Below are 21757 nucleotides of genomic sequence, written 5' to 3'. Positions count from 1 at the left end.
CGTTGCGTAATGGTTTACATATATTTCCCCAAATATTATATATATTTCAGATGCAATTTAAAGCACATCGGGACGTGCGGAATCATACAGTATGATTGAACACATTTAACTCTGTCTTGGGTATATTTTTAGACGCAAGACATATGTAAAATCAAAAATTATTTCTGAGGGATTCTTTGACGAAGTACTTGAAATCATACGCGCATTCTGATTGGTTTGTCGTATTTTCGCACATAACATTCGAGTCTTCTTGCAGGTTACGGAAAGGGGCGAGTGGTGACGAATGCGCAATCTGCATGACACTTTACGAACCGGATTTCGATTTCGGTGCGCGATTTTGATTGGACTATGCATAGACTCGTTAGTCCAGCCCAAATGTAACTCCATAATACCAGCCTAGTTCGGCAAGGGTGGAATCTGGACTTTTATAGTCAGTTAACTCACTTGCCTCGGGAAGATGGCAGGTCTTAGGCGTTTACCACTTTAATGAAACCCACGAGCACGGACATGGTTCTGTTTGTTTATTTGTTGTTTAACGCAGCACTCAGTAATATTCCAGCTATATGACGGCGGTCTGCAAATAATCGAGTCTGGAACAGACAATCGAGTAATTGACATCATGAGCATCGATCCATGCAAATGGGACACGATGACATGTTTCAACCAAGTCAGCGAACCCGACCACCGGATCGCGTTAGTCGCCTTTTACGGCAAGCATTGGTTGCTGAAGACCTATTCTACCCCGGATCTTCACGGGTCATATGGTTCTGACAAACCTAGAAACATAATCGTGTCGAATCGGGATTCGAACCTACGATTATAGGTTTCTGGCGTTCCAACGAAAAGACTTTGGAACATTCCTTTATATGTTTGATATATATGAATTCATATGATATTCTAAACTATAGGCGGGACACTTCTGGCACAATGGCGTCCCTGGACCACCAAAGTAAGTACCAAACCCTTGATCGTGGTTTGACCAAATAAGCATATATCTACGACACACCATCACTTTGCATGGGTGGGCGCTCAAATTACGCTGACACGACGTGATATAACTGTGATATCGTTCCAAGCAGCGTTACAACCCCATCACTGATACACATAATCCAGCATCAGAACGTGATATACGAAGAAATCTTCAGATCAAGTCTATGCGAGTGACTTGGGTTTAACAATGTCACAATACAGCTAAATCAACTCGTCTCATGCCTTAACACTCAGGATCGTACATAAAGCATACATGTGCGACATTAAGTTTTATTGTTGAAATAGATGAAAAGCAGATGCTTCAACATCAAGTTCCATTAAACAAGCCCCAACTCTTCCATCACCGTATGGCCTGACAGAGAATATCTCTGCACAACACAGTGGCCACATTATAATCATTTGGCCAACACGTTACTCTATCGTGGCTAGATTGGTGCCCCCTGGGTGTTGTAGCTAAAGCAAAATGGCTAATACAGCATAGACGGAGATACTCCCGTCTGGCTGGTCGGTGTAGTCCCGGCTTAAGACGACACATCTGTGCAGACAAGGCGCATTTGTATCTATTACACAAGCCACAGAGTAGAGCAACGTATACGTACGTATAAACACATTATGGTAATATCATAATAACCACATGTCACCACAGGTGTTACCGGAGAAGTCCCAACACGCGGCGCTATCTCAGTGTAGGAGGTGCACGATAAGGTAAAGCCTGAGGAAGTCGTTATAAAAAATATGTTAGTTACCTCGTCTCCAATTATGATACAGCAGACGAGTCCCATGAGTTCCGAAAGAGGACATATTTTCAGTTCAACAGTGTCTTCAGCTAGAGTTTTCGAAGAGTAGGTATGTCCCATGTAGTTCTCATACATTAGACACTTTCCCCACAGTAGACCTGTCCCGTTCAGTTGGCATGTCCCCTACAGTTGGCATGTCCCCTTCAGTTGGCATGTCCCCTACTGTTGGCATGTCCCCTACAGTTGGCATGTCCCCTTCAGTTGGCATGTCCCCTACAGTTGGCATGTCCCCTTCAGTTGGCATGTCCCCTACAGTTGGCATGTCCCCTTCAGTTGGCATGTCCCCTATAGTTGGCATGTCCCTACAGTTGGCATGTCCCCTTCAGTTGGCATGTCCCCTACTGTTGGCGTGTCCCCTACAGTTGGCGTGTCTCCTACAGTTGGCATGTCCCCTACAGTTGGCATGTCCCCTTCAGTTGGCATGTCCCCTACAGTTGGCGTGTCCCATTCAGTTGGCATGTCCCCTACAGTTGGCATGTCCCCTACAGTTGGCGTGTCCCCTTCAGTTGGCATGTCCCCTACTGTTGGCATGTCCCCTACAGTTGGCGTGTCCCCTACAGTTGGCATGTCCCCTACAGTTGGCATGTCCCCTACAGTTGGCATGTCCCCTACAGTTGGCATGTCCCCTGCAGTTGGCGTGTCCCCTACAGTTGGCATGTCCCCTACAGTTGGCGTGTCCCCTTCAGTTGGCATGTCCCCTACTGTTGGCATGTCCCCTACAGTTGGCGTGTCCCCTACAGTTGGCATGTCCCCTACAGTTGGCATGTCCCCTGCAGTTGGCATGTCCCCTACAGTTGGCATGTCCCCTACAGTTGGCATGTCCCCTACAGTTGGCGTGTCCCATTCAGTTGGCATGTCCCCTACAGTTGGCATGTCCCCTACAGTTGGCGTGTCCCCTTCAGTTGGCATGTCCCCTACTGTTGGCATGTCCCCTACAGTTGGCGTGTCCCCTACAGTTGGCATGTCCCCTACAGTTGGCATGTCCCCTACAGTTGGCATGTCCCCTACAGTTGGCATGTCCCCTGCAGTTGGCGTGTCCCCTACAGTTGGCATGTCCCCTACTGTTGGCATGTCCCCTACTGTTGGCATGTCCCCTCCTGTTGGCATGTCCCCTGCAGTTGGCGTGTCCCCTACAGTTGGCATGTCCCCTACTGTTGGCATCTCCCCTACTGTTGGCATGTCCCCTACAGTTGGCATGTCCCCTTCAGTTGGCATGTCCCCTACTGTTGGCATCTCCCCTACTGTTGGCATGTCCCCTACTGTTGGCATGTCCCCTACAGTTGGCATGTCCCCTTCAGTAGTCATCTCCTTCAGTTGGCATGTCCCCGACAGTAGACATGTCCCCACAGGTGTTACCGGAGAAGTCTTAACAGGCGGCGCTCAGTGTTACTGTAGGAATATCAGTAATTCCAATACATAAGACACAAGGTATGTCCCTCGCATATTTCATACAGTATGCATACACATATTACGTTTTTGTAGACACTCTCCCTTCAGTCCGCACACATTACCCTTCATTGTGCATGTCCCTACAGTTCTCCTATATTATCATAGAAAACATAACCTTAATTTAAGGATCAAAACAAGGCAAGTCCTTCCTTCTCATGTGGTGCCCAATGATATCGGAGAACATCTGAAAAACAGGAACGCCTCAGCAGAAAATATCTGAATATTCACCCAAAATGGCTAGAAAAAATTCCATCAACCACTTTAAATTAAAACATATTCTCGTGAGCAGTTTACAAATACATAAAGTGTGCACAGCTTTCCTAAAGTATGTCGTTCCTGTTTAATCCTATCACAACAATGCTGTTTTGGGTAAAACACAATATCGTACACACAAGCCGTTCTTTGAAGCTGTCTCAGCAATTTCCTGAACATGCATTAAAGCTTCATAACAAAACAATTAAAGTATTTGTGTTTATTTTTACAGATGTTTTAGCAGCTCCGGGTAATACAATAATCGCTTTCAGCACAACGCCCAAGACTGACTTCTCTAGCAATATTGTTTTCAAATTCAAACTACTTTTAGTTAAAGATAAACAAATCACATTTCTCAAAATAGGCCTGTTGTGTTTAAAATTATCCCTTACATGTTGAAATATTACTCCACTCACACCAATATCAAGAAATAGTTATAATGAATTGTTTGAAATGTACAGTTTAGTTTGTTAGCGTAACACTCAGTAATATTCCAGCCATGTGACGGCGGTCTGTAAATAATCGAGTCTAGACCAGACAATCCAGTGGTTGACATTATGATCAACGGTCTATGCAATTGGCATACGATGACATGCATCAACCAAGTCAGCGAGTCTGACCACCCGATCCCGTCAGTCGCCTCTTACGACGAGCATGAGGCCCGTAAAGGCATTGGCGAGAATTAGGTCTTCAGCAACCCATGCTAAAGAAACAACACTAAACCACCCAAACAGCTAGCATAGGTTGATGAAGATCCAATTCTTACCCGGATCTTCACGGGTCACACAAAATACAAAGAACTCCAACCCTTCGAGATATCGTCTTATTCGAGATGTATTTCTTCTTTTACATATAGAGCGAACGCGTGAGTGAGTATGGTTTTACAACGCTTTTAGAAATACTCCAGCAATATCATGGCGGGGGACACAAGCAATTGGCTACACCCACTGTACCAACGCGGAGAATCGAACCCGGGCCTTCAGCGTGACGAGCGAACACTTTAACCACCAGGCTACCCCACCGCCCCTATATAGAGCGAAATGGATCAAGCCAAAATCAAGGCTTTAAAAAAATATATCCGTATTTTAACCAAGTGTAGATGGATAGTTAAGTGGCTCTCATCTTTACAAGATGTTTACAAGGCATCGTATCCTGGCCATGGACACACCCTTGGTCTTTTCACGATTATCCCGTGCAGATCTCGGGGTAGAATAGGTCTTCAGCAACCCATGCTTGCCGTAATAGGTGACTTTGCTTGTCTTAAGAGGCGACTAATGGGATCCGGTGGTCAGGCTCGCTGATTTGGTTGATGCATGTCATCGATCCCAATTGCGTGGATCGGTGCTCATGATATCAATCACTGGATTGTCTGGTGAAGAATCGATTATTTACAGACCGCCGACATATAGCTGGGCATTTGCTGAGTGCGGTGTTAAACAACAAACCAACCAACCAACCTGTTCACGATTAGCTATAAAATAGGAAAGATATGTCAGCGTTCCACCAATGACAGACCGAAGAGAGCGGTATCTCCGTAAACTCATATATTGTCCTCGTAGCATATATTTGGCACGCCTAACATCCGCATTGTTTAAAATAAAACAAATATATTTGACACATGTGTCATCTTGGTCTTTGAACACTCGACATTCTCACAAAATCGACCCCATGATGTCGAGTATCGCTGGGCTATGCGCATGACGACGTATTGAAGATTAACATGCACGTGCGACGCCAGCGTCTCAGCAGTTATGTAAACAGCCACAGGTGATCCACGGCAACAGTAGACAAATCCAGGAGAAAGGAGATTAACACCGAGGACTATATTCCACTTATTCCGTAACCCCAACAGCCAAATAACACGATCGCAGGTGACACGACTCATTCATTGCAAACGGGTGGATATTACATAACAATATCGTATTTTGTGACAAGATGTTATCGATCTGCTTTGCTCGGTGTCGAATTTCTCAATCCAGAAATGAATATGTGTTAATAACTAAAAACACAACGGTTTGGCCAAAGTTAAAGCATATCATGAATGTATGCAAATACCGTGTCTGATCTGTATAATCTGCGACCATTCATAAAGGCACGTGCAGTAAACTATGTTTATAACGAACTGACTGATATAACGAACTTATTTTTTAGCCCCAGACGTTTGTTGTATATATGCTTATAACGAACTACAGTTATTGCGAACTAAAATTAGTGATCCCTTTGAGTTCGTTATAACCGTAGTTTACTGTATTTTCATAAAATGTAGAAATTATTTTAGACAGTGCGTGAGTTTTTACAGACTAAATTGCAATATATCCAATACAGCCATTGCTATTATATTTGGCAAGTCCAGATTACTGAAGTATCGGGGGGAGGAAAATGAAGAGAGTCTCTTGGCTTCTTTTTATTATATATTATTACTATAATTTAATAACTGTTATTTTCTGCAATATTGCTTAAGTACTGCTAAAAGTGGCGTAAAACCATACTCACTCTCTTACTCTCATTTTTTTTTAAATGTTAAATTTACTTTGCGCTGCGGGGGCGGTCGGGTATCCTAGTGGTAAAAGCGTTCGCTCGTCACGCCGAAGACCCGGCTTCGATCCCCGACATGGGTACAGTGTGTAGAGCCCATTTCTGGTGTCCCCCGCCGTGATGTTGCTGGAATATTGCTATAAGCAGCGTACAACCATACTCACTCACTCACTCACTTTGCGCTGCGGCACACGAATCCTTTGTTTCTGGTGCACACACATCGTCCTTAAACAACATTATATGCTAAAGACTTCACCATTTCACTTCCTCTGTGTGGTGGTGTAACTTGAAGCTAAAGAGTTGGATCGTCACAATAACACGGGTTCAATTCCCAACATGACAGGCATACAATGCGTGCAGCCCATACACGTGACTGTATGCCTGTGAAGATCCGGGTTTGATACGGTCTTCAGCAAACCATGCTTGCCGTTAGAGGCGACTAACGGGATTGGGTGGTCAGGCTTGCTGACTTGCATGGTTGATGCATGTCATCGTATCCCAATTGCGTGGATCAGTCACTGCATTTTTGGTCCAGACTCGATTATTTACAGACCGACGTCATATAGCTGAGTGCGGCGTTAAACAACAAACAAACAAACAACATGTGACTGCAATCGTCATATGACGACATGGTATACTGCTAAAACCTAACTCACTAAAGCTATCTTGAACAGTATTCCAGTTATATCACGGGTGTCAGTTTTATTTGGGTGGAGAGCCCGAAGTGATGCTGTTCACAACGCGGGTACGGTGCTGACAAACATAGAGAAACACAATCAGAGAGAATCTGGGATTCGAACCCGCGATCACAGGTTTATAGCAAGCCTAAGGGACGCAACTCTGCACAGCGAGATATGACGCCTCGGTCACCTGTCAGTGCATTACCTGATAATTTACTCATCGTTGACCTAATGCACACTTTTTGAGAAGCATCATATATAGAGCATGTGATTTCACATCTACATATCTAAATATACCGCAGTGTGTATACATAGGCAAGTATACACACACAAATATACGTTTTACTAGCACACACAACTGCATGACATCAAAAGACCTAAATAGAGTATTCAAGATTTTCTTTTTGAATCAGCCTGCCCTTATTCACCCCTAATGATTCATAGTATCGTTCATTTGCACTGAAAAACAGAATCACAACCCGTGCAATTGTGAACATGTTTTTTACGGTCTCTGCTGTTCGGCCATAGGTTGAAATTGCTGTAGCACACTATAAGAGCCCCCGTATAGTCATGCCTTGAGCCCCCAGTGTGGGAAAGAAAGCGTTCAAGCGAGATGAAATCGCTACAATGTCCGCGTCATCGGCAGTGTAAGCGTCAATATGATTAGTCCTGCATCAAATTTTCGCATGGGAAATGCATCGAGAGCGATCACTCTTGTTTTCGAGTCGTATATCAAGTAACACGTTAATTACAGAGGAAGCATTATAAGCAATAATATTGAGGAATGATGTTCTGCGAAGCATGACCAAGCGTGTTCGTTTCTGATCAAATCTTCTCACGGTTATGGCGATTCTGAAAGATCTAGAACACCGCTCCACCGACACGAATACTATAGTATTTCACTAATATGCTATTATATTCTATCACAACTGCCGTACTTGTTTTGGGGGAAGGTGAACCAGTCCTCTAAAGCAGAGTTGTGCCCCTTGGCACGCCAGAAACCTATGATTGTGGGTTCGAATCCTGGTTTACCCCGATTATGTTTCTAGGTTTGTCAGCACCAAACCCGTGCTCGTAGTTTTTGTCGAAGTGGTAAACGTCTGAGACCTGCATTAAGCTGACACGCTGCGATATAACTAGAATACTGTTAAACTGCGTTAAACCCAACTCACTCACACACTCTTAGCACAGAATTCCCCTCGCTCGTGATAGTAATTTGATTGGGCGGCCATTTTTTTGCCTTATGTTGTTTTAATCGGCCTCAAAACAAAGATATGGTAGTGAATGGATTCATCATCATAGAATGGGGATAAACACTTAGACTAACATCCAGTCTCTGAAATGAACATATCGTACAGAAAAATAACCCATTTGTTCAGTTATCTTAATATAAATATAATAAAAGGGAGCCCAGTGACTCTCTTCATTTTCAGAGAGTAGTAATCTAAACTTGCCAAACATTATAGACTTGCATGGGCTGTATTTTATACATATTTGTATCAGGGTCTGTAAGACAGACTAATAAACACTTGATATTGGAGGATGTCGTAAAGGACTAATGAGGCTCTGGCAGTAATAATGCGTGAAATGGACACAGGGGTGCAGGGGGTGCTTATTCCCCCGTTTTTTTCAGACACTTTACATTTTAAGTACGCCCCCAGCCAAGGTTTGTTTATTTGTTTTTTTGTTTGTTGTTTAATGCCGCACTCAGCAATGTTCCAGCTGTATATGACGGCGGTGTGTAAATAATCGAGTCTGAACCAGACAATCCGGTGATTGATATCATGAGCATCAATCAACGCAATTGGGATACACTGACATGCATCAACCGAGTCGGCGAGCCGACCACCCGTTCCCGCCTCTTACGACAAGCATGAGTTGCTGAAGGCCTATTCTAACCCGGATCTTCGCGGGTCCCACCCATTGTTGAAATGCAGAGAATTAACGTCACATTGCAGTGGTTGGCACATACGTTTGGAGGCATTGATGCACTGGCAAGACCGGATGTTTCTCAAGACCTCTCCCCCCAATAACTTGTCTCAGTTGGGACAAACTTTGACTGACATTTGGAACAGCATCCCCAGGTTGTTTTCAATCATCTGGTGTCTCCACTGCGCCGCCGCTGCATCGCCTGTATCATTGAGTGAGTGAGTATGGTTTTACGTCGCTTTTAGCAATATTCCAGCAATATCACGGCGGGGGACACCAGAAATGGGCTTCACACATTGTACCCATGTCGGGATTCGAACCCGGGTCTTCGGCGTGACGAGCGAACGTTTTAACCACTAGGCTATCCGACCGCCCCTCATCGCCTGTATCAACACAAATAGGGGTCACATCCGATATTTATACATTGTTAATTAAGGTATCAGGTATGGGTTTTATCAATGAATTATTACGAGAGAACATGGATCAGACGAATGACCAAATATTGCGTAGTTTTTTTCAATGACACAACACATACAACTCTTTATATGAGGCACGCCTACTTTTTTTCCCCCGCTAGTATATTAAGACATATACCCTGGACCCTTTCGCCACTATGTAACTTGAGTGAGTGAGTATAGTTTTACGCCGCTTTTAGCAATATTCCAGCAATATCACGGCGGGGGACACCAGAAATGGGCTCACACATTGTACCCATGTTGGGAATCGAACCCGGGTCTTCTGCGTGACGAGCGAACGCTTTAACCACTAGGCTACCCGACCGCACCACTGTGTAACGGAGAGGGACACCACTATGAATGAAAAGCCGTTCGGATCCGTTGCTTTTCGCTCATGGCATGCACGGCGATTTCGGTACGGTTCATCGTAATCGACCGCCTCAGTGGCCTAGTTGATAGTGCGTCTGCGGGAGAGAGGAAGGCTGGTGGTTCGATCCACTGGCCACGTCACACCAAAATATGTTAAAAGGTGATACTTATTTTTTCTCTGCCTGGCGCTCGGCATAAAGCGGATAAAACAAGGACTGGTTGGCCCGGAGTCAATACCCTGTGTCTGAGCAGGGTATTCGTGTTACAACTGCAGCATGGTATCTCAGTGGGCTAGCACTTTAACCCGGCACAAGTCCGGACGAGTACAAGCAGCCACGCACACGCGTGCATGCACGTCGCTATATAAGTGTGATAACCTTGAAGGCGACGTTAAACCCCCATTTCACCCCACGTCACCTCAAATTGGCGGGAAATGGTCGTACCTTCAGAAACGAACATATCCGTTTTATAAATGGAAAAGAACTGTGTGAAAAATAGTTATAAAAGCCTAAAATGTCTTGAGTTACGACAGGAAAATTGGACAAAATCGCACAACATAAATGTGATTTAGATGTGATAAGCATGCAGTTCGTAATAAAAGATATATTACCACTGATCAAGATAAAGAACACATATCAATAAAATTCCCCAGAAAACCACACACGAAGCACTGATTAGTTTGACAAACCCTTCTAGTTGATCAGTACGCTGAACAAAGACAGATATTTTGATATTTAAAACCGTGTAGAAAATACCATGGCAGAGGAGTGTATACGTATAATCGGTTGCATCGGTATGTCTTAAACATGGCATATTTGTTGTTTACTCAGCCTCGGACCAAATGACCTTTTCAAATATATATATATATATATATATATATATATATATATATATTTAAAGTGAGTGAGTGAGTATGGTTTTACGCCGCTTTTAGCAATATTCCAATAATATCACGGCGGGGGACACCAGAAATGGGCTCACACATTGTACCCATGTTGGGAATCGAACCCGGGTCTTCGGCGTGGCGAGCGAACGCTTTAACCAATAGGCTACCCGACCGCCCCATATATATATATGAAAAGGTCATTTGGTCCGAGGCTGAGTAAACAACAAATATGCTATATTCCTCTTAAATGAAATATTCAAAGCTGTATTTATTTAATCTGTTGAATAATAAGCTTTAAAATACATATACGCATTAAACAAACTGTTATTATTCTTAGGTGAAGCATTCGAATATTAGGTTTATTTGTTTGATATTTAACATCACATTCAGTTATATTTCACGATTTAACGACCGTCTGTAAATGACCGAGTCTGGACCACACAATATTCAGAAATTAACATCATGAGCATCCATCTGCGCGCGTTGGGTACGATTCCGGGCAATCAGCCAAGACGCCGACCATCCGATCCATTTAGTCGCCTCTTACAAGAATTGGTTGCTGGGGACCTAAATTCTTCGACTACAGGGATTTTCTTTTAAAACCATGGGTATATTCGCGGATAATGTCGAAGCTGTTCCTCTCTGTCCGACTGTCATTTGTTTTGTTTCAACTTTTGTTATAAATTAAATAAAATTGTCCTGATGCGTATATTTACTTACCTGTATATACATCTAAACAAAAGATGACCCTTCGCTAGGCGAGATTCTCTGTCTGGTTGTTATAACAACCCGGACCTTGTGTAAGCGTGAACTGTCAACTGACCTTCGACGCAGAACAAGAGACGGCAAAGAAGCGTCGATCCACGCCAATTTGTGTGCCACAGAAGCGCGCGTTATGACGTCAACAGGTGAGCGAACTTGGTGACCTATTGGACTCCGGCCCAAGGGAATCTTTACATCACTTGGGCTGCCACGTTATCTGTGCTGGTAGTTGTAGTGTGAGGGAAGCGCCTTGCCACAGTTGTAAGTCTGAAAATATGTCAAGCTAGGTCATGTTTAGGACAGGTCGTAAACAATGGTAGAAGATATACTAGTAAACTAAATCCGTGGTCTACATTGTGTAAGTCAGTAAATAATTGATTAACGTCATATCATCAATATTCCCAAGTTTGAGAAAGTTAGTAAATAATTGATTAATGTCATATCATCAATATTCCCAAGTTTGAGAAAGTTAGTAAATAATTGATTAACGTCATATCATCAATATTCCCAAGTTTGAGAAAGTTAGTAAATAATTGATTAACGTCATATCATCAATATTCCAAAGTTTGAGAAAGTTAGTAAATAATTGATTAACGTCATATCATCAATATTCCCAAGTTTGAGAAAGTTAGTAAATAATTGATTAACGTCATATCAGCAATATTGTCCGATTTGAGAAAGTAAGTTCATTGATTAACGTCATCTCAGCAATATTTCCTAGTTTGAGAACGTTAATCAATAATTGATTAATGTCATATCAGCAATATTGCCTAGTTTGAGAACGTTAGTTTATGATTGATTAATGTCATATCAGCAATATTGTCCAATTTGAGAAAGTTCATTGATTAACGTCATCTCAACATATTGCCTAGTTTGAGAACGTTAATCAATAATTGATTAATGTCATATCAGCAATACTGCCTAGTTTGAGAACGTTAGTTTATAATTGATTAATGTCATATCAGCAATATTGCCTAGTTTAAGAACATTAATTAATAATTGATGAATGTCATATCAGCAATATTGCCTCGTTTAGGAAAGTTAGTTAAAAATTGATTAATGTCAAATCAGCAATATTTCCTAGTTTGAGAAAGTTAGTTGATAATTGATTAACGTCATGTCAGCAATATTCCAGGGTTTGTGTAAGTCAGCGAATATTTGAATAACCGCTCATCAGCAATATGTCTTAGTTTCACCTGTGCGATGTTCTTTAGTTTGTGTATCATCACAGCGACTTGTTTAATGTTATCAGTAAACTCGCCACTCTTTAATAACACCTATATGCACAAGTTTCAAAGGCAATGGTAATTAGTTTTCACAATGTATGGAAAATATAAATAATAAAAACAAGTTGTCCCAATAAGAACAACTTACGTCCTTGTACTGTACGCTTATCCAACTTGCCTATTGTAAGGATAGAATTACTATGCATCAATGGACTTATTTATCAGTATAGACACCGAGCAAGGCTAGGAGAGACAGTGCTTTTCATTTTATTCACAAATGTCTTAATTGTCAAGTGCCTAACTGAAATTTCAACAAAGTTCAAATATTAATAAATTAATTATACAATACAAATGTGTAACCAAACGTAATGGAATAAATATTGAAAATATAATTTCATTTTTTAACAGCTGAAGTTATTTTTACGAACTCTACACTCGGAATACAACAAGATTTGTCCTCTGCAGTCGGTGGTCATCTTTAGCGAACAGCAATTTCTTTAAATCAAAATTATCATCGTTATATACATATCTTTGCACTAACACAAAGATAATGTCGCCGTTAAATCTACACAAAGGTGTCTGTATTGCTAAGATTTTCCGACAAGATTTGAGCATCTTGCTCCAATGTCAATAGTAGTACCCATCCGAAATACTATGTTTGCTTCAGACAGACGAATACAAACGTGCGTGAACATATGATAATAATGAAATTCCACCAGACAATTATTACACAATAGATATATTTTACAAACTATATCAATCCCAGGTCAAAGGTTACGTAGAAGACGCGTTACCGATGCATGTTTAGACCGATAAAATATCTTGCTAAAAGCATGTGGTTTTGTTATGCGCACAGGGGTCGAAATCGTGACAGCTCCGCGCAGGTCATTTTCCTTAGGATAGGTAGTTGAGTCTGGGCAATGAGAAGTTGGGGTACAAGCGGGAAAGTGTCTTTTAGTCGCTGGAAGTCGGGAATTTACCGTGTCTAGGAAGTTGGATACAATTTGAAACAAGGTGTATGGCTTGAGTGTGGGCAAATCGTTAGCCGAGAGAATTCATCCGCATATTTTACAGCTAGCGTAGCGCCGGGACATACCAGTGGAGCGACACTCACTCAGTCGTTCATTATATCGACTATGTCAACGTGCGGGGAAACTTGCTTTTATCATTGATGTTTATCATGAGGATTTCTCGATATAAGACACCGTGATACTGTCTTCAACACCTAAAATGGATCTTACAACGATTTTAGGTGTCAGACTGTTTGGAGTACTTATATTCTTGATGACGTGCAATACGACCTCGGCAACAGGTAAGTTGTCTATCAATTTGTTTTGTAGAACGGGACACTCCGACAGGTATTTCTATGTGTCCGGAGGTATTTTTTTAATGTCCTTGAGCCCCGATCATAGGGTTGGCGAAACACACGAATCTGGCACAAAATACAAATACACGTCTAGCTGGGTTTCTTTAAACATTAGTGTTTGAAAACTTAGCGGCACATCAAAGGAAAATACCAGTCGCGGTTGCCATTTAGGTAGACTACCTGATCACAAATGATCAGTAAGGGAATGTCAACTGTTTGGGTATAGCCTTGGCCATAAAACTCTTAACTTCTCCATCGCAACGTCAAACTGCCCACAACCAGCTAAACTTATCAATCTATACTTTTCGTAATACCAGTAATCTGACAGGTGACATTGACAACGTTGTTTCGTATTTGACAGCTGGCCTAAGAATCGTTTCGGGAACTTTTAACCCCACCAATTTGCCTAAATCTACTTCAGCTAACCTCTAAACGATAGTAAATGCTTATGTTATCATATACGTGTCTAATCTTTGAGCGTGGGATATGCAGGTGAACACACCTTCGCCTTAGAAAAACTAGGCCACATGCAACGCACATCAGATAGAATGCAACTGGTTTTATTGCTTACACGGTCGTACGGAACAGGAGAGGGAACATACTTGTCTATTGTCAATGACGGGGTCTATACACTGTGTGACGTGTGACCTGCTTTAGTAGGCCGGGCTCATTCCCAACATATAGGGAACATTATTCCTTACAACACTCAAAGTTGACTGTCTCGTTACAAACTATATATGTGTTCGCTCATAGCTCAGGTCCGACGTTCGCTCGTATTGCCTTAACGCGTGTGTGTTTATATATCTGTTCCGGCTTAATGCCGTAGATCGTACAATAAGAGGTGATTGCGTGAAAATATATAGGATAATGATATTTATGTCTTTAGTTAGTGATTTTGTCTTCTAAAGATTCAATACTAACATATAGATGATGCATATTTTTTGTAGAATTTATGTCTAAAATCAACATTGACCTTTAGTCAAAATTGAAAATTAGAAAGTATTTTAAGTACATTGTGAAATATTTTGTGAATAAAGTCATGATGGCACATATATATCTCAAAAGAAGTTGAAAAACATTCAATTCTTTCATATTACTATAGTTAATCTTCATCTATGGCAATATGAAATAATTAGAGGTTTTTTTAACTTCTTTTGTGAAGTATATTGCAATACTACTCAAAGTTGAAACTTTTTATTTTAATAAATCACCCTTTATGTGAAATATTAAGTAAGCCTTTAAGCAGAAAATATTTGAATGCAAGGTTTGTTTTTATTAAAATAAAAAGTTTAGAGGAATTTGCCAGAGGAAGTCTTGCCGAGTTGAGTTTAACATGGTGTTATGTCATCCTGTTGTTGTCACATGGAATGTTGTTTGTAAACACCTTGCTATGTTAATTATCAGGCATCATGCTTCGGATTTGACCACCCACTCATGTGGGGAATGGAATTTAAAGGCTAATCAATGATAAACTGAAAATTACTCGTGATGATTTATATATTGACCTATGCAATGAAAGATTTGATGTTGCTGCTGTGGTGATAAGCTTCATTTGCCCTGTCCTCAGCACCTTAGATACCCTTGTTACCTAAGTATATCTTTGATTGGCAAAAGAAACATAAAACTACACAGACGTTTACAGACATTTATTTTAAGTGTCATTTAAGAGCTGAAGGTTCAAATCACTGTATAGAAATATCAGGGATAGAAGACAAGTTGAATCCTTAAATGTCTATAGAAATCACAAGTTTTCTACAGTGTATATATTATTTAAAGATAGAAGTATTGTAGATTTTGTGTCACAGTTCACATATTTGGTTGGTGATAGGCCGTAAACTAGGCCTGCAATTGTTGTGTGTTTTGAATTATGATGAATAGCAATGGCAAGGACAACAGCAAGTTATGTGCATGTCCATTGCAATTTCCTGAAGTGTGGCGCCATGGAAATACACAATCAGGCTTGTGTCCGCGCCCATCCCAAGATATTTAATCGACATACAATGAGAAATTGGTTTATTACTTGCGGTAGCTGAATTAGAATAGAGCAATGTGGAAACAAGACTCTTTTATACCTGGGACACATTTCCTACTCAGAATAACTTTTCCATCATCAGAAACCTCTTTAGAAATTGACAAGTTGAAATTAAGATCAATTGAAATTGACGACCTTGTTGTTTGGAGAGAAACGTGTTTTTGAACATACATTTCATATCTTTTGAGTTTTGCACTTATGGTTATTGAAATTATTTTTATGTGTAAACTTGACATGCTTGACCCATTATTATAAATGTTGCATCATTGAGCTAAAAACCTATCATGTGAAATGTATAATACATTTCTGACAGTTTTTGATAGAGGTGGGTTGTGAAAATTACAAGGTTGTGATAAGTACAAGTTTGTGAAATGTACAAGTTTCTATTTCTGTTCTGGTTATGCTCCCTTGTTCAGGACATGTTATTTTCATGGATGATATATGTGTTCATATCGTTATTAATATTATGTTTATTTCTCAGTCGGGTAGCCTAGTGGTTAAAGCGTTCGCTCGTCACCCCGAAGACCCGGGTTCGATTCCCGACATGGGTACAATGTATGAAGCCCATTTATGGTGTCCCCCACCGTGATATTGCTGGAATATTGCTAAAAGTGGCGTAAAACCATACTCACTCAGTTTATTTCTCATAACTCGATATATGTTATGGATTAATTTGTAAAACTAACTGCCGTCATATAGCTGGAATATTGCTGATTGCGGCGTTCAACAACAACCAACAAACTGAATCTGACACATTTGATTGAAAGCAAACACTGATGAACAGCTGGTCCACATTTGATGTGTTTGTTTTTCAATGTTGTACATTTCTTTACATTTGCACAAGGGGGTTCAGTAGAACTCTGTTGCTTAAAAGTACAACATATATAGTAATTGATGTTTATGGAAGCAATATTTAAGAAAAACAATGCCAATATTGCATTTATTCCTTTTCAATATTTTATTTAAATGTTGCATTTATATGAGTGAATGATGTCGCATCAATCAGCAATATTCAGGTTACCCCAAGGTTGTTGTAAAATGTTGTATATTGAATCAAAATGTCTCCAAATTTTGTGTATGCTCATCCGTAGGGCATAATCCCAAGTATTTTATTTTTAAAAAACAAACATTGCAACCTGATATCAGTTTGTTTGTACCTACAATGTGTTATTTAGATTTTGTTTTTGAAACATTTTTCTCCATTTTAAAGAGGTGCAGTGTTTGGCAATGAAAACAAATTGACACCCTCATTTCAAGATTTGTTCAGACCGCCTCCGTGGTCTAGTGGTAGAGCGTCCGCCCGGAAAGCGGAAGGTCCGGGGTTTGATCACCGGCTGCGTCATACCAAAATATGTTAAAAGATGGTACTTGTTGTTACCCTGTCTGGCTCTCGGCATTAAGGGGCTAAAACAAGGACTGGTCGGCTCGGAGTCAGTATACTGTGTCTGAGTGGAGTGTACCTCAGTGAGCTAGCACTATAAATCGGCATCAGTCCGGACTAATACAAGCAGCCACACACACACACATGCACGTCGCTATATAAGTGCAATAATCTTGGACGTGGCGTTAAACACCATTTCACCTCACCTCGCCAAGGTTTGTCCAGTAAGTGCTCTGCACCGTGCCCATCATTAGTGAAATCATTCAACCATGCTGACACGTGGGCTGATCACATATGGTACATTAATTTGTACTCACCTTACTTTGCGCCATGCTGCTATTCAGGAAAGGTCGTTAAGAGGTGTGTTGATTGCTGATTGAGATAATCATCAGTTATTGGTAACATATGGGTCTATTGAAAAGATGTACATTGATTTTGTATTTTGCTTACATAAGCTGACTATGTGAAACAATTTTAGTTGCCCTGTGACCTCCACGTGAACTCAAGGTGTCGTCAGAAGGAATTGTTGCACTATAAAATCTAAATTGTTAAAAGATGCCATGGTTACTGATTAATTTCACTTGACATAATGAGGCCATTTTGAGTTTGGTCAGGATCAAAGGCTGCGAGAGAGATCAACTTACAGTGTTTCTGTTCAGATATAAATTTACTAGTTCACTGGACCGGCAGTCTTTAAAAATACTGATACTCATTATTGTGGACTGATGGAGTTAAATTTTACTGATACATGGCAATGACCAAAAAACCTGAAAACACAGACTTGAATGTCAGCTGAAAGTTTGCATATTATCTTTTATGTCTATGGATCAAGAACAGGCCAATATTATATAGTTTTGTATGTCCATCAGTTGGAAGGCAGTTATGCCAAACAGGCCTATACAGAATTGTCCTGTAAATATGCTCGTCTGTTCTTTTACCTGTAGGTGATAGTGTTTTGTTGCTAAGGTGGGCTTGTGAAAATTGGAATGATGTACCCGTGTCGTTAAAGGCGACTAACGGGATCGGGTGGTTGGGTGCGCTGACATGGTTGATGCATGTCATCGTATCCCAATTGGTATGATGTTAATCACTGGATTATCTGGTCCATAATGATTATTTACAGACCGCATGGTGTTCACATTGAATACTGGCCGTGTGACATGGTGTTTCACATTAAATACTGGCCGTGTGACATGGTGTTTCACATTAAATACTGGCCGTGTGACATAGTGTTCATATTTAATACTGGACCTGTGACATGGTGTTCACGTTTTGTACTGACCCTGTGACATGGTGTTCACATTTAATACTGTCCATATAACACGGTGTTCACATTTAATACTGGCCATGTGACATGGTGTTCATATTAAATACTGGACCTGTGACATGGTGTTCACATTTAATACTGTCCATATAACACGGTGTTCACATTTAATACCGGCTGTGTGACTTGGTGTTCATATTAAATACTGGACCTGTGACATGGTGTTCACATTTTGTACTGACCCTGTGACATGGTGTTCACATCTAATACTGTCCATATAACACGGTGTTCACACTTAATACTGGCCGTGTGACATAGTGTTCACATCTAATACTGGACATGTGACATGGTGTTCACATTTCGTACTGGCAATATAACATGGTGTTCACATTTAATACTGTCCATATAACACAGTGTTCACATTTAATACTGGCCATGTGACATGGTGTTCACATTTAATACTGTCCATATAACACAGTGTTCACATTTAATACTGGCCGTGTGACATGGTGTTCAGTTTGCATGTTGACAGCTATGTAATTATCAGCTTATACATAAAAGTGGCAAATCAACTATGAAATATGAGATAAAAAAAACTATCCACATATGATCTAATGATTGATGGGAAGAGAATGATGGCATGCCCACCTGGGACAATCTACACATAATGCAATAATTAGGTAACCTAAGAGTGTCGCTGACAGATGGCCAAATGGTTTCTCAGAAATATATTTTTCTATTTAAGAAATATGTCTGTTAACATGGTTAATGCTCATTACACAGCTCATTTCTTGCACTGTCAAACTTTCTGTTTTTTTAAATATTTTTAGCTGTGCTTGCAGTTTGGTTAAGCAAACATATTAATTTCCTTTGGATGCTTTCATTACATGAGAGGTTGATGTATATATGTCATCTCTCTCAAAAAAGGGACCTGGCTTTTTTCCCTATAAAAAAAATCTTGAAAGGCAGGTAACATTTGTTGCTGCAATTTTTGGAAAAAGAAATAAATTGCAAGAAACCAGGTTTTGAAAAAATAAGACAGTTCTTTCTGTTACGGTTGGACACCAAACTTGACTTGACAGACGCTGATTTGCCTGCTTCAACTGATCTGCTGTAAAAGGCAGCTATGCTTGTCGTAAGAGGCGACGAATGGGATCAGGTGGTCTGGCTCCCTGACTTGTTTGATGCATGGCATGTATCCCAATTGCGTGGATCGATGCTCATAATAACAATCACTGGATTGTCTGGTCCAGACTCGATTATTTACCGACTGCCATCATATAGCGGGAATAATAATGCTGAGTGCAGCTTCAAACAACAAACAAACCAACTTCAGCTTATCACTTTCTTAGCCTTGCTTCTTACCTTTCTCTCACACTGTCACTACTGGTTCAGATCAACCGGGGGCACAGGTGGCCCAGTCGTCTAAGGCGCCGCGATTCGCTGTGCAGAGTTGTGTCCCTTGGTCATGCCAGAAACCTATGATTGTGGGTTCGAATCCCAGTTGGCCCCGATTATGTTTCTAGGTTGGTCAGCACCATACCCATGCTCGTGGGTTTCATCGATGTGGTAAATGTCTGAGACCTGCATCACTTTGGGCTTTCCTCCAACATTAAGTTGACACGCTGTGATATTACTGGAATACTATTAAAAGCGGTGATAAACCCAACTCACTCACTCAGTCACTAAACTATCAACCATTAGTGTAGAACAAGTCCCATTTTATCAACCACTTTACCAATCCTTATGTCTGCAGTGAAATAGTAGCATAAAATTCACAACCCATAATTTTCTGTTCATGTGTTTTTTCTATAACAGTTTTCGATCACCTTATTTAAAATCAAACCTCGGTATCAGTTTTATTTCCTGAAATGTACCATTATCATATTCAACCAATCTGGGGACACTAGTGCCAGAAACCTAAATTGGTAAGCATGGTAAGTTCAGTTTCACTTTTCCTGCATACACCGCAAAGCAGTTACAAGGCAGAGACTCCATGCTCACGACCTTCCAAATCAGAGAGGAAGATACTCAAACACTCCATCAGCTGAAAGAATTATTCTTCTGTAATATTATGGGTACAATGTGTAAAGCCCTTTTTCTGGTGTCTCCTGCCGAGATATTGCTGGAATATTGTGAAAAGCGACGTTAAACTTAACTCACTCATTCACTCACTGTTATGTTATTGAAATAGAAGATGAGGGACACTTCCTGTTGCAATGCCCTCTCTACAAAGATCTCAGACTGGAACTAACATCACCACTTGCCTTACCTGTGCACCCAATACCACTTAAAATCTACTAAATCCACCAGTGCCTTCTGCAAAAATTGTCCCCTTTTTCATTTACAAAATTTTCATGCAAAGAAAATCTGCATCTTCTCTCTAGACATTAATAATGCCAATACTTGTATTCCACAGTGTATGTCAATTTTTATAACTTTCTGTTATGACTGGTCATGTTCATGCTTTGTATCCTTCCCCCTGTGGGTGTTGATGTACAATAAATCTTTTTCTTCTACAGTAAACATTTGTACTGTGCAGTATTGTGTCCCTTAGAAAGACCAGAGTCCTATAACAGTTGGTTTGAATTCCTGAATGCACTGATAATGATTCATAGTTTGTCAACACCATTCCCAGCTCATGGGTTTCAACAAAGTGGTAAATGTCAAAGACCTGCATCACTTCGGGCTTTCCTCCACATCCGGGATGTAACTGTTCGCTCGCTCACTTCGTCCAATCTATCGTAGGTGTACTTGTGTTATTAATTGAAGTGTACGATCTGCCCCCTGAGGTTGGAGATAAAGAATGTGATACAATGTACTGAATACCAGAGTGACAGGTTTGTTACTGATTGCAAAATAAGGCTCGCCAGACAATAATGGCTTTATTTTAGATAACCCTGAAGAGATGCGTGACATATTGAACATAAAAGCTAGAGAAATAGACCCAATATGTACCAGGTCAACTGCAGTGCAAATGAGAAAATTGATACCTGATTGAACATATCTTGATATTTTATGTAATGATGTTTTGATGAAACTGATTAAATTTTGGAAGCTTTGTAATATTTCATTATGTTACTGGTAAATTTGCTTACTTTTTTTCATGTATCATTTCCAGTAAAGTACTTTTTTTTAATTGCACTGTGGGATATACGTTCTGTTGTGTTAGCATAACTTGATAAATATATTGCTGGAGGCTGTGTTCGCCTGGCTTATGTAAATAGGGTCGTAAAAGTTTGTTGCAAGAAAATTTATGGTTTTTAGGAGAGGAAAATCTCATAGTTAATCATACTGATTAATTTGGACTTTGTTGTTGAAAGATAATCTGATTATTTAATCATAAATATTTTTATTGATTTGGAGTAAAAATTTGGTTGTACC

At 40.6% G+C, this 21757-nt stretch overlaps 2 protein-coding genes across 2 annotated transcripts in view; one reads left to right on the top strand and one right to left on the bottom strand.

Moving 5' to 3' along the window:
- Positions 1-2072: 2072 nt before the first annotated feature.
- On the bottom strand, positions 2073-3092 carry LOC139478523 (cell surface glycoprotein 1-like). Its single transcript, XM_071261015.1, has one exon. The coding sequence runs from the start codon at positions 3090-3092 to the stop codon at positions 2073-2075; it is 1020 nt and encodes a 339-aa protein (XP_071117116.1).
- Positions 3093-13225: 10133 nt separating this feature from the next.
- LOC139478327 (tyrosine-protein kinase transmembrane receptor Ror2-like) overlaps positions 13226-21757 on the top strand; it is a 105554-nt gene continuing 97022 nt past the window's right edge. Inside the window, exon 1 of the mRNA XM_071260751.1 lies at positions 13226-13642. Coding sequence (XP_071116852.1) covers positions 13561-13642 — 82 coding nt within the window. The 5' untranslated portion in view covers positions 13226-13560. The remainder of the gene's footprint in view (positions 13643-21757) is intronic.

This window comes from Haliotis cracherodii, unplaced genomic scaffold (assembly GCF_022045235.1).
Source record: "Haliotis cracherodii isolate W230 unplaced genomic scaffold, xgHalCrac1.p SCAF_4, whole genome shotgun sequence".
Classification (NCBI taxonomy): domain Eukaryota; kingdom Metazoa; phylum Mollusca; class Gastropoda; order Lepetellida; family Haliotidae; genus Haliotis; species Haliotis cracherodii.
The sequence above is the reverse complement of the archived record's forward strand: the minus strand, read 5'-3'. Positions and strand labels throughout refer to the sequence as shown.

Excerpts from the sequence above, each read along its gene's own strand:
- LOC139478523 (XM_071261015.1), bottom strand. The coding sequence starts at position 3,092 with ATGACTACTGAAGGGGACATGCCAACTGTAGGGGACATGCCAACAGTA.